At 36.2% G+C, this 14,785-nt stretch overlaps 1 protein-coding gene across 8 annotated transcripts in view; it reads left to right on the top strand.

The window, feature by feature from the left end:
* CBLB (Cbl proto-oncogene B) overlaps nucleotides 1-14,785 on the top strand; it is a 217,111-nt gene that overhangs the window by 88,317 nt on the left and 114,009 nt on the right. For 6 of the 8 annotated variants that reach the window (XM_025989998.2, XM_025990002.2, XM_025989996.2 and 3 more), the window contains exon 4: nucleotides 2,081-2,227. The exons of the other annotated variants lie outside the window; for them this stretch is intronic. In XM_025989998.2, the coding sequence (XP_025845783.1) occupies nucleotides 2,081-2,227 (147 nt within the window). The remainder of the gene's footprint in view (nucleotides 1-2,080; nucleotides 2,228-14,785) is intronic. 8 annotated transcript variants of the gene reach the window in all.

Raw genomic sequence — 14,785 nt, 5'->3', positions numbered from 1 at the left:
GGATGTGCTGACATAAGTGAGAAGATCAAAGATTCAACTAAAGAATTTTCACATTTGGATTAGGCTGAATTGTGTGGAAGTGTGGCTGGATCTTAGAAAATAATGGCACATTATGTGTAACCAGAATGATTTTGCAGATTGTTTATTGTTGCCAGTCAAGCATTAAAATATGGCCTAAAATCCTGACTCTTCTTTCTCATAAATCTTCTCGTAGGTTATAATCATTATGGAAATTGGTACAGTTTTGGTTTTCCAATACAGATGAATTCATTGAGGTGTAGATTATACTCTTACTTTCCTTTCGTTCCTACTTTTCCCACTTTTTTTCTTGAGTACCCTCATTTATCCTGTATTCACCTTACAATGAGAAGTTATTGGCTTCTTTTCTAAATATTTTAGAGGGATCCCTGGGTGGCGCAGCGGTTTAGCGCCTGTCTTTGGCCCAGGGCGCGATCCTGGAGACCTGGGATCGAATCCCACATCGGGCTCCCGGTGCATGGAGCCTGCTTCTCCCTCTGCCTGTGTCTCTGCCTCTCTCTCTCTCTCTGTGTGACTATCATAAATAAATAAAATTAAAATAAATAAATAAATAAATGTTTTAGAAAGAGTGCTACTCATTGACTTTATTGACAGGTGCATATTATATGATCTCCTAGGTACCTAACATGTTTCTGCCTATTATCTGAGGGTCTTTTAACACAGATATGTGAATGAAGAATAGGAGGCAGAGAACCACATCTCTCAGTGTCTAGGCCTATTGAAACACTATGAGGTTTGAAATGCATTGCAGATTTGATGGCTTTCTCTACTAATCATCCCCTGTATTTACTTTAGTCCAAAAGCAACTGCTTCCTCCTCCCATCCTCACATCCTGACCCCTCAACACACCCACAAAAGCAGCTGACGCTTCAAAATAGAATGATGTTCTATATGTCCCTATTGAGTTCTGGTGATTCTGAGTAAACAGGAATGTAAAGAAGGAAGGTCAGTTCAAAACTGAAAAGTTCTTCAGTGTTTTGTGTTTCAGTTGCTTCTTTGCTGTTTAGCACTAGCAGTTTTGGACTCATTAACATAATGTTGTAAACTTCTTAGGAAATGGCAGGAGGGGAGTGCCTGTGGTGGTAGTGTTTTGAAGTACGAGTCATGTTTTGAATCACGTTTCAAACCCTGTCAGAATTTCTGGAACTTAACCATGGTAATTAGAATGGAGACGACACCTGGCTTTCCCTCCATTCCAAACCATTTGTTTCTTGCCACCGTAAATCTTTCTTTCTAAAACAGATTCAATCATGTGCTCCATTTTGTAAATCCATTTGGGCTCCCCGTTCCTTCTAGCAGTAGCTCTTGACAAGAGGAGTGCATTAGAATTGCTCAAGGAGCTTCTGAATTATGCACATATCTGTAACTCATCACCAGAAACTCATATTTCTTAATGGGAGTAGAAAGCTTATTTGATGAAGTTTGTTCATTGTTTCAGGTGCCTCTTTATATCCTGTCCCTACCAAAGTTTCTCATCTCATGTCATGCTGTTTCCTTCAATCACCTTCTGCTCTTCTCCAGCTGTGCTAAACCTGGATATGACACAAATTGTTCTCTTCCGTCCCTCTGTGCTTTTGTATAGAAGCTGTTTCTACACTCCAGCATCTTCCGCTCGTCCCCTCTTCCTCCAAGTCTTTCATCTGTCAAACTACTTAAACTTCCGCCATTTTCCTCTAATGACAAATCTTTCCTTATGCGTCCCCATGTAGAAGTACCCTGCCTTTTGTGTTTAGTGTTTATATTTGATTATGATTTTTTCAGGCGTGCATCTTCCCATTAAACTGTGAGCTCATTGAAATCATGTACTTTGTCTTGTTCACGTTTATGTTAAATGAACACATGGGTGAATAATAAAGTTGAAAGCCTCTTAGGAATTTACATGTATAGTTGGTGTGAACATTGTTTTTAGATGCATTATTAAGTTGAGGTTCATGATCAGCCACCAAGACCTATGTTAATACTGTACATAGTATATATTCCCATTAAAAATTGCACATATATTTATTTATTTTTCATCCCCCCCCCCCCCTTGTGTCTACAGACGAAATCTCACAAAACTGTCCCTTATCTTCAGTCACATGCTGGCAGAAATCAAAGCAATCTTTCCCAATGGGCAGTTCCAGGGAGATAACTTTCGTATCACGAAAGCAGATGCTGCTGAATTCTGGAGAAAGTTTTTTGGAGACAAGTAAGTACAGATCATTATAGTCTGCATCCATTTTTGAAGAATGACCTAGTCCTGCCTCCAGTTCCATATGGTATAGATTTTACTCAAATACTTGGAGACTCTACTTGTGGGTTTTTGATGAGTGTTTTGATTGCTAATTTTTCTGTTCAGCCACCAAAAGTATGCTTTAATAACGGAACAGTTTTATGTTATTGCAAAGCAAATATCAGTTATACTATATTTACTTGATGAGCATTCATTGAGTTGTATAGTTTGTTCTAAGAAGCAAAGATACGTAAGATGCTGGTAACTCTTTATGACTTACTACACACTTAAGGCACATGCACAATAGAAAGCAGAAAGGGATAGGTACTATAAAAAATGGCATGAATAAATTGTTCTGACAACTCAGAGAGAGCAGCAGTTGTTTCATGATTGAATGAATCAGGGACAGCTTCTCAGAGGAGGTGATGTGTCAGGTTGATTGAGACCTGATATTTATGTGGGAGAGAAAGCCTTGGCACCCCAATTCAGGCTTTCTTTATATAATTACACAGAGAGTAAGTGTGTAAACAAGATACAGAAATGAGGATCATGTTATCACAAAATAGCAGATAAAGATGATTTCCTTTAGGTACTGCCTCCCCAGACAGAAACTTTGGTGAGCACCCTCACAATGTCCTTGAACGTAGGCAGAGCCCTGTCTGATGGTTAAGGAGGAACAGTGATTGCTTACACACTGATTACTGTTTTCATCCCCTAGTTAAAAGTCTATATTTATACATTAACTAGTGAAATGAGACCTATAAAATGTTGGTACACACTTTGATGGTCTTAGTCCTTGACATCAGTGAATTAGCCAGAACAGTGGGCTTCTTTTTTTTTTTTTTTCTTTATGAAATATTAAGCTTCTTTAAGAGAGTGCTAAGTGCTTAGCTTTATAACTTTTGGTTTTGGGATTATTAAAGCCCTTTCTGTGTTTCTTAAATAAAATGTATTCTGAACGATTGTTTGGCACTAAAGGGAGAAATACTTTGTGTTCCAGAAATCTTGCTATTTATAATGCTCCTGTATCCATTCACAAATGCGAAATTACAAGGAAAGGTTCATCCTCATCTAAATTAGAATAACAGCCAAAAGTACACTAATTAAATATTTGTGGAACATTGAAAGCAGAAAGGCATTGCCCAATTCTGGGAGTCTGAACTGAGAGGGTTTCTTTTTTCTTTTTTCTTTTTTTTTTCTGAGGGGTTTCTTAAAGTCACAGCTCATATATTAACACTTTGAGCCTAATGCAAACAGTGGGTAACCTTCAAAATCTACTTTAGCTTAAAATTTTAAGAAAATTTATAGGACAAAATGTGGTATTTCTTTTTGAAAACCAAAAAATTCTGGTGAGTTATGAAATTGTCCAGTTGTCAAAAGGTCAGTAAAAAAAATGGAAAGATTGCTCACACTTTTTTTTTTTTTTTAAGAGAGGATTTTGTTTTGCTGGCACCTCAAGCCACAAAGAATTATGCATTTGAGACCTCTTTATTTCCCTTTATTTATAGCAATAGACTTTAAGAGACTGATATTTCTGTCGTATGGCAGTCCAACTGCTATATGAGTGAAATCACTATTAAATCAAATGGGATAATCTTGAAATACAGATGAAATACTGTCTTACCTCCCAAACCTTTAAACCTTCCCCCCTGTCTTACTTACTTGAGAGAGCTGTTTCATTTTTCTTTAACATTTTACTTTTGGGATGAGAGCCAAATTTAAAGCTCCTTCTGGAACTTAGACATATTTCCATAGTCATCAAAATTAATGATTCTTTTATTAGATCATTGGAGAAACCATCTTTATATTCTTTGTGGGTTTTTGCCTTATTTCACAATATTTTATTGAATGAACAAGCAAATGCATGAATGATGAAGCCTTTCAAAAGGTTGAATTCTTTTATCTTCCTTATGCTCTAATACTAGTTTATATTTTTGCATAACTTAGATCTCATATGGAGGCATTTCTGTCATTTATCTTGCTACACATTGAAGCCACGTGAAAATGCGTTCATTTGATCTAACAGTGCCTGAAACTTAAGAGCAGAATTGTTTCCAAAAACAGAATCATTGAGGAGTTAGTTCCAAAAACAGCCAAACAGGTTATGATTTTTAAAAAGCAATTTTTAAACTTAGGGAGTATTGTAATTTTTTTTTCAAAGTAACTGTCAGAGCAAGATGTTAAGATTGAATTAAAATTGGGAAAAAGCTAATTTTCAAAAGATTTTGTTAAACTCCTAAAAGCAATTTTGGTACTTAGACCTCATAAAAACAGAAAGAAGGCAAAAATTATTTTATTTTTATTTTTTGAAATAATAATTCTAGTATAATTAATGTAGAATGTTCTATTAGTTTCAGGTTTATAATATACTGATTGCACAATTCTATACATTACTCAGTGCTCATTAAGATAAGTGCTCTCTTAATCCCCATCACCTGTCTCACTTAATCTCCCCACTTACATCTTTGATAACCACCAGTTTGTTCTCTATGTTAAGAGGTTTTTGTTCCCTTTTCCTTTGTTCATTTGTTTTGTTTCTTAAATTCCATATGTGACTAAAATCATATGGTGTTGCCTTTATCTGACTGACTTATGTTTAGCATTAAACCTCTAGATCTATCTATGTTGTTGCAAATGGCAAGGTTTTATTCTTTTTATAGCTAAGTAATATTCCAGTGTACGTACATACCACATCTTCTTTATCCCTTCATCTACTGATGGATCCTTGGGCTGCTTCCATATTTTGGCTCTTATAAATAATGCTACAATTACATAGGCATGCATATATCTTTTCAAATTAGTGTTTTTGTATTCTTTGGGTAAATACCCAGTAAGGGAATTTCTGAAGCATATGGTAATTCTAATTTTAATTTTTTGAGAAACTTCCATACTGTATTCCATAGTGGCTGCACCAGTTTGCATTCCCACCAGTAGGGCAAGAGGGCTTCTTTTTCTCCACATCCTCACCAATACTTGTTTCTTATGTTTTTAATTTTAGCCTTTCTGACAGGTGTGAGGTGATACCTCATTGTGGTTTTGATTTGCATTTCCCTGATGATTAGTGATGTTGAGCATCTCTTCATGTGTCTGTTGACCATCTGCATGTCTTTGGTGAAATGTCTGTTCATGTCTTATGGATTTTTTAAATTGGATTGTTTGGGGGGTTTTTGGTGTTAAGTTATTTACGTTTTTTTAATACATTTTAGATACTAACCCCTATCTTTCTTTTTGGATACTAATCCCTTATCGGATATGTCATTTGCAAATATCTTCTCCCACTACATAGGTTGTCTTTTTGTTTCCTCTGCAGAAGGTTTTTTGTTTGTTTGTTTGTTTGTTTTTGTAAGCTCTGTGCCCAACATGGGGCTTGATGCCCCTGAGATCAGGAGTCTCATGTGGTACTGGCTGAGCCAGTCCGGCTCCCCCAAATCTTTTAATTTACTTTTACTGTAATCCTAATAGTTTATTTTTGCTATTGTTCCCCTTGCCTCAAGAGACCTATCTAGAAAAAAGGTTGCTATAGTCAGTGTCAGAGAAATTACTGCCTGTTTTCTCTTCTAGGATTTTTATGGTTTCAGGTTTCACATTTAGGCCTTTTATCCATTTTGAGTTTATTTTTGTTTATGGTGTAAGCTAGTGGTCCAGTTTCATCCTTCTGCATGTGACTGTCTAGCTTTCCCAGATTTTATTTATTTATTTATTCATGAGACACAGAAAGAGATAGAGACCTAGGCAGAGGGAGAAGCAGGCTCCATGCAAGAAGCCTGATGTGGGATTCGATCCCGGATCCTGGAATCACGCCCCGAGCCGAAGGCAGACGCCCAACTGCTGAGCCACCCAGGCGTCCCTGTGTGTCTTATTTTTGTAACAATACCATACTATTTTGATTACTTCAGTTTGCAGTCTATCTGGAAATCCAGGATTCTGATATCTCCAGTTTTCTTCTTCTTTTTCAAGATTACTTTGCTATTTCAGGGTCTTTTGTGGTTCCATATGAATCCCAGGATTATTTGTTCTAGTTCTGTGAAAAATGTTGTTGGTATTTTGATACAGATTACATTATTTTTTTTTACAGATTACATTAAATCTGTAGATTGCTTTGGATAGTATTGACTTTTTAACAACATTTTTTTCTCCCAATCCGTGAGCATGGGATGTCTTCCCATTTTTTTGTGTCATCTTCAGTTTCTTTCATCAGCATTTTATAGTTTTCCGAGTCCAGGTCTTTCACTTCCTTGGTTAAGTGTATACTTAGGTGTTTTATTCATTTTAGTGCAGTTATAATTGGGATTGTTTTCTTGATTTCTCTTTCTGCTACTTCATTATCTGTGTATAGAAATGTGACAGATTTCTAAGTATTGATTTCGTATCCCAGCAGACAAAAAAATCTTTAGGTGTCATATGCCTAATACTTCATTTCTGAGCTTCTCAACCTTTTCAAAGTCATGGAAGAGTCCACTTCTCTGCTCAGGACTCAAGCCCAGCTGCCAAGAGCTTGTGCCTGACTGGAATCCCAAGGAGATCAATAACAGTTAGGTGTCCTGGTTAACTGGTTGGGAAAGTCTGCATTTGTTAGGTTTTTATGCAGAGTCATTGAATGTTTCAGTGGTTGAATCCTGATTTTGCTTTCTTAGTCTGTTGACCAGGAGATAGTAGAAATATGTAGAAAAAGAGAAGTGACATTACTGAATAAACGTGTCTAAGTAAATTCTGCAAAATAAGGTCAATACCAAACTGAATCTTTGCACTCTGGAATAGTAGTTTAGAATCCACACACTTTAAGCATGAGCCTCAAAAAATGGATTACTAACTGTTTAAAACAACAAAAATCCATGGATATGGTTAGACTGTGGGTGACAGTCATTTTTCTAAGCAATTCGGGTAGTAGTTTTTGGGCCACTGGTGCTAAGGACTTCTTTACATAGAGAAGGTTTAGACCTATATTTCCAACCAAATTATAATTCAGCAAGAACCATGAGTTCTTTTTATGAATCTGCATCTTTTTATGTGTCCTCTTCTGTCCATCCTTACTTCAAGTTCTGTTCTTCATGGTCAAGTTCAAGTCCTTCCCTGGATTATAGCAACTGCCTCTAACTGGTCTTTGTATCTTCAGTAACAACCTCTCCTCTTGTTTTTCTTAGACTAGAGATCTCAGTAAAACACAGAACTAATCATTCTGGTGTTTTGTTTTGTTTTGTTTTTGTCTGAAATGCTCCTGTGAATTATTATTGATTCTAGGTTAAAATGTAAAATCCCATTAATAAGACAAACTTTAGGAACTGTTTTTTTCTTTTTTCTGGCCTCACCTCTTTGTAATCTGCTCATCCGCAAAGAAAGAACGTAACTACACAACAAATAACATGTTATATGTATTTCCCAATGTGCTTTTTTCCCTCTCCTCATTCTTCGTGTTTTTGTTTCCCTAGATGGCATCCACTGCTTAGAAAGCCAGTCACCCATGCCACTTTGGAAGCTACTCTAGTCTGAGGTGGATATTTATACTCTTTGCTTCCGAGTGCTTTTGCTCATATATGTCCTATTAAACTGCATTGAACTGCTGACATGATCACATTTCCTAATAGACTAGAGAGGTTTCTTGAAAGCAAGGACCTGCTTTCCTGATTTTTGTTTCTCAGAACCTGGCATATTTTCCTGGAATGTGTACACACTAATGTTAACAGACTGTATGAATAATTGGATAGATAGGTGGATGGACAGATTATATTTATTCTCTGCTCAAAATTGTCAATGACTTTATTATTTACAAATTGATTTAAAAAAAAATTCTCAGTTCCTACAGTTCAACTCCCTGGAAGCCTCCCTAGCCTCTTCTTCTATTTATTACCATCCCAGGATTCTTCACGTCTGGTTCAGAAGTCCCCTTGTCTGGAGTGTTCTAATATACCCCTTCCATATGTTCAACTTTAATTGTTCTATGCATCCTGTCCCTGTTGTGTTTTAGACATGTTTGTGTTTTTGAATGTATGTTTACTTTGTGGGTCTTTCCTGCTTGACTGTGAAGCACCTTGTTGACTTCTTATCTAAAAATTTTCATTCAGGTACATTAGTTATTACATGTCAAACTCTGTGTCCAATGCTTTCGTGTTTGCTAACTTCATTTTTAATATCTTTAAACAATATCCTTTAAGCGTATTGAATGAATCCTTTATATACTGTATGCATAACAGACAGTAATTGTTGGATGAATTCATGCATTTTCTATCATTTGCTTCTTTTTTTTTTTTTTAAAGATTTATTTATTTATTTATCATAGACAGAGAGAGAGAGAGAGAGAGAGGCAGAGACACAGGAGGAGGGAGAAGCAGGCTCCATGAGAGAGAGAGAGAGAGAGAGAGAGAGGCAGAGACACAGGAGGAGGGAGAAGCAGGCTCCATGCCGGGAGCCCGACGTGGGACTCGATCCCGGGACTCCAGGATCGCGCCCTGGGCCAAAGGCAGGCGCCAAACCGCTGAGCCACCCAGGGATCCCTGCATTTGCTTCTTTTACTAATGTCCTGGTCTTTAGTCAATTTGGATTATTTGGCTCTTTCCTGACATATCAGCAATTACAAGTTTCTAGGTCTGTGCTCATATCACTCCTCCCAGTTGAAGGCTTTTATATTCTCTAGCATATATGTTCTTAGCAATCCCTCAAAATGAATCTTGCTCTTGATTCTGTCCCTATTGTTATTATTAGATCTCTTCTTAAACCCCTCTGAGCTCTTGCTTATCCTTGTCTTAATTATTTTTATTGTTCTCAAATTATTTTTGAGTTATTTTACTTCCCATTAGACTAGAAGCTCCAAGAACTGACATTTATTTCATTCAAATGAGTTGAAGAGTAAAGGAATGTGTGTGAATGCATATGTGAGATATAGACAGGGACACAGTTTGCTTGTTTGATTGATTGGGAGGCAACAGGCTTACAGGCAGGTATGTAAGTAGGCTGTCTACATTCAGGTCTGACTGTAACATTTCCTAGGTTTGTGACTTTGGGCAAGCTACTTGGTTTCTTCTCCATGCATCAGTTTCTTTTTCTATAAAATGTTGATAATAACAACAATATCTCCTATCCAGGGTTGTCATGAAGGCTAAAAGAGCTAAACTCTACTGATAAGGCACATAGAACAGTGTCTGGCACATAATAAGCACCCTATGTTGTGGAATAACAAACCAATTTAAACCTTTTGCCTTATTCAAAACACCCTTATATTTATTATTAATTCTGCAAATAATACAGTTATTCAACTTTGTATGACAGATATTCCGTAGACCCTAGAAATCCGAAAGCAGAAGCCAAAAATAAATAATAAATTTTCTAAAATTGGGTGTTAGGACAGAACATAAGAAACTGTCCTGCTTACCATGGAAAAAATGATCTATTTAAAGCTCAGTTCACTGTCTCTACATTTGATTTCCTGGGGAAGTGGTATGGACCTTCTTTGGTTTCCTGTATTTTCTTTTCACTTTTAATAAGAAACAAAGGACAATAGTTTCTTTACCTTCTCAGTGAGTGAGATACGTGTTTTTCTATCACATTAACTAGATCAGGGTTTCCTCTAGTCAAAGGAAAGGCAACTTAGTCATATTTAATTAAAGAAGGTTGTGCACAACAGAAATTAAGGACTTGTACAAGATAACTGGACAGCAGCAGCTCGGAGAGAAAGGACAAAACTGACCTAGAACTCAAGTACTGCTATTTAATATTTCACTTACTTAGTCAACTTCTATTATTGCCTATTTAAAAAAAAATCTAAGGATCTTTATATTAATAAGGAAAACAAACTAACAGGCCTATTTTGTTTAACTCCTTATAACAAGATCTCAGATACAAAAAAGCAAATAAGATTCAAGTGATAATTTTCTCTCTTTAAGCAGAATGTATTCAATTTGGGGAAGATAGTATATACAGACTTGATAAATATTTAAAACTAGTTATGTGCCATTCGAAAGGTGCCTAAGGAATGTCACAAATACTAAATTATGTATTTGCTGGAGCGGTTGGAGGATCACTCTGGCTCATGGAGGAGCTGGTATTTGGTATGGGTTGCACATTTGTTAATTAGGAGTCTAGCAGCCTGTCCAGTGGAAAATGTGTTTGGGACTGAATTGTTATAGTGTCTGCTGGAGTTCAAAAGAAAGATACAGCCGACTTCAGGGTTACATAAATGCCTTCATTTTTTTTCCTCTGTTATTTTCATCTTTCTCCTTCTCTCCACTCTGAATCCTTCAGTAAGTGACCTTTACCTAGTGAAATCACCATGATTTAGGTTTTGGTCTCATCCTTGAAACCTGATTTCACAGAACCAAGAGTATGTTTATATAATGGACACAATTTAACTGAGCTCATAAACTGATCTATAACTCAGAATTTTTTTAAAATTTACAATGATTAATGCCACTGTCAGGCAGATGAGGATATATGTGTCATGGTAGATAAACTATATGTGGAGCCATATCAGAATTCCTTGGTGAACATGGAATCCAAATAAGGGGTAGGTGTGTGATACACTCTAGGTGTTACTCTGCTTCAAGGACCTAAGTGCTCCAATTGTTACCCTCTTTCTCTAGAACTGTGCTTTGAAAGCTCTGTCCTTTTCTGCCCCTTTGTACTTTCTTCTTCCGTATACAAAGTTACATTTTTAAAACTCTGTTCTTTTGGGCCCTGAAAACAATGAAACCCATTGATGGGTTTTAGGTAGGGAAATGGTCATACTTGCTTTTTAAAAAGGTGGGTGATTCTTGCTGAAGTATGAATAATGAATCTGAGCAGTTGGCTTCCAAACCCATTTGATTGTATTTATTACTCGCTTATTATTAAATACTTTTTGAGCATATCATTATTTATCATCTGCATACATACATATATTTTTGTACAAATTATGTGTATTCTCATATATAATACAAATAAAGGACATATAATACAAACTTTAAAAACTGCATAAAGGGGATGCCTGAGTGGCCCAGCGGTTGAGTTTCTGCCTTCGGCTCAGGGCATGATCCTGTAGTCCTGGGATTGAGTCCCGCATCAGGCTCCCTGCGAGGAACCCGCTTCTCCCTCTGCCTGCGTCTCTGCCTCTCTCTGTGTGTCCCTCATGAATAAATAAATAAAATCTTTAAAATAAATAAATAATACTACATAAAGTGGACTGGGTGGCTCAGTCCTTTCAGTGCCTGACTCTTGGTTTCAGCTCAGGTCAGAAGCTCCTTTCAGTGCCTGACTCTTGGTTTCAGCTCAGGTCAGAAGCTCACTGTCTTGAGATCGAGCCCTGCATCAGGCTCCACACTCAGCTCAGAGTCTGCTTCAGGTTCTCTCTCCCTAACCCTTTGCTTCTGCCCCGACTCACTCTGTCTCTCTCTCTCTCTCTAAAATAAAATCTTCAAAAAGAAAAACAAAAACCCTACATAAAAATGCAAGTAAAATTTCAGTATTTTCTTCCCATCTTGAAAAGAATCATCTTGTGTACTCCCTGGGGTCTGACTAGCCTCCCTATCCCCACACACTTTAGAAGCTGAAAAATTAGAAATAGGAGACTAATAGGTAGGAGGCTATTATAGAAAACTAGGTAGCAATTATAATAATATACATAAAATAATATATTGGAATGTAATCAGTACACAAACTAAATTTTACATTTATATACATAAAAGCAGTACATGGATTTGAGAATGACATAAAGATAAAAATAACCATACTTGGGAACCTGGGTGGCTCAGTGGTTGAACGTCTGCCTTCGGCTCAGGGCGTGACCCTGGAGACCCGGGATAGAGTCCCACATCGGGCTCCTGCGAGGAACCTGCTTCTCCCTCTGCCTGTGTCTCTGGTTCTCTCTCTCTCTGTGTCTCTTATGAATGAATAAATAAATAAATCTTTAAAAAATTAACTTACTTGATTATTAAGATATATGAGTTAAAAGAAAGGAGTCAAAGGTGATGTCTCAATTTCTTATTCAAACAACTGGGTACCCTTCATTGAGAAAGAAAAAATAGGAAGAAGAGGGGATTTGGCAACCAGATAAGTTCAGTTGGGTGTATGTTTGATTTTGTGGACCTACATAAATCCATGTGGTGACGTTCATTATTAGTAAGTTGAATATACAACCTTGAGGCTACAGAAAGCATATAGAATAAGGAATAGAGATTTTAGAATTGATAGTGTGTTGATGAAAGTTTGAAGATTGAGAGCCTATGGAATATTTTCTTGGCCATATGACATATTTAACTAAAAAATTAATGGTAACTTTTAGAAATGTATTTTCCATAAAATATTGCATTGAATTTCATTGACAAATCAGGAGTGATGGCGCCACTGGATCTGAGTTCTGACATGGCAGCATCAGGCTAGACATGCGTGCCAGCTGCCCAGTTGACATGTACTCTCCTTTCATTCATTGCAATCCTTACCTGGATCTTTTTACTCATTTCTGTTAACTGCCTGGTTCCCAGATATTTGAATTTATAATCTCTGAAAGCTATGTGAAGCCATTGGACTAACTGATGTAGACCATGGAGAATGAAGACGATGGGTCCTTAAAGAATTCTGGTAATGGGGGGTGCCTGACTGGTGTGGTCAGTTAAGAGTTAGATTCTTGGTTTTGGCTCAGGTCATGGTCTTAGGGTCCTGAGATCAAGCCACGAGTCTGGCTTCACGCTGAGCATGGGTGGCTTGAGATTCTCCCTCTGCCCCTCCCACTTGTGTTCTCTCACTCTCTAAAATATTCTGTATGTTGGCAAATTGAACACCAATAAAAAATAAATTTATTATTTAAAAAATTATTTAAATAAAAAAATAAATCGTTTAAAAAAAGGAATTCTGATAAATGAAGAATGCATAGAAGAAATTTGAGGAAATTGCCACAAAAGTAGGGGAAGGTGGTATTATAGATGTTGAAGGAAGACAGGATTTCAAGAAAAAGGGAGATGAACCAGATAATAGTATTGAAGGATCAAACCTAGATACTTAAGTTTCCATTATATGTAATAACAGCAAGAAAACTTATAACCTGATTTATTTTCTCTTTTAATAACTTCTGTGAGTGTCCTTTATAACCAAAGCTTTAAATAGGCTCCATGTGGTAATGCAGTTTCTTGCATGAGTGTTGTAGAAGTGTTGTTAGAAGTTGTATATTTCTTTTGCCTCAGTTTAACTTCGGCAAGAAAACCGAAGTATCTACCAGACTTAGCCTATTGCTTATTAACTTAACTTACTTGACCTTTGTAGAGAGATTTATGAAGAATTTTGTTTTATTATTGACTTTGTTGTTTGTAAGACTGGCTGGGCTCTTAATGCTAAAGTGGAGATCATTTTAAAGCCTTACTTAAGGCCCTTTGTTGCAGGACCTTCTAATTTTAGGATCTAAAACTTCCTGATTCTTTTCAATCTGACCTCAGCAGATCAAAGGTATCTTGCTGTGATCATGTATCTTATGTGTCTTACAAACCTAGCAAGTATCACTAACTTTTCAAAGAAAATACACTGAAGAAACTTGAGGAAAGTTGTCCATCAGAAAGAAAAGAATACTCACTGTTTTAAAACCAACATCTTTGTTTTTCTATGGGTAATGGCTACCAAGTGGAAAAATTAAACATGGAACTTTGACATATTTTTATGGATTATATTTACGGTTCCTCTTCCCATCCATTTTTACCAGTAAACTTTATTTCAAAGCCATAAATTGAATGGAATTATGTCCATTTCATGGCTATAGTAAATTTATCATGTTCAAAAGTCTGGTTGTGAGACCAGAAGTTAGAAAGCATCAAATCTATCATATGAATGAGATACTGAGAAAATCAGGAATAATGTTGAAGCAGCTATTTTTCTTGTTTCTTCAATCTTATAAAAAGTGTTTGATTCTAAATTTAACTTTCAGAATATGAAAATGAGAATGATACTTGTCCATTTCACAGAGAAGTAATGCTTGTCACACTACAAACGTTATGAACGTTTTTGACGAAATATAATGATAAATACCCAGCATCTGTGTCTTTCTGTATGAGAGTCAAGAATTTTCACAGGAATGGCTAGATCTAATTATGAATATCCTTGATAACCATGGTTACCATCCTGTCCATGATGAGTTGTAACTGTCTGACCAGAGTTTTGATATGTTCTTTGTGTGGGTTGCTGGAAAACATTTGCTTTTCAAAATCAAGCAAAAACATTTGTGTTTAGAAACATTTGTGATGGAAAAATAAGAACAGTATAGCCTGATAGCAATCTATTTTCATATCCTTTAACAAATTATGGAAGTAATTACAGAAAAAAGATTAGATTTAGCGAAACTCTGTATATAAAATATCAACAAACTTAGGAGTCACAATACTAATATTTGCATCCACAATAAAAATCAAAACATACTAAATATGTAATGAATGTTTCATTATCTTCTAAACAAAGCTAGCCCTCAATTTAAAGTTATTGATACTAAATATATCTTTGTTGGTCAAAGTGAATCTTCTGACCAAATTCAGATGAAATTAAAAGTAGGAATGGGTTACTATAGATAGAACAGATTTTCATTGAGTTTAAAAT

Source organism: Vulpes vulpes, chromosome 1, assembly GCF_048418805.1.
Source record: "Vulpes vulpes isolate BD-2025 chromosome 1, VulVul3, whole genome shotgun sequence".
Lineage (NCBI taxonomy): Eukaryota > Metazoa > Chordata > Mammalia > Carnivora > Canidae > Vulpes > Vulpes vulpes.
Note: the sequence above shows the minus strand (reverse complement) of the source record. Positions and strands in the feature narration are given on the sequence as shown.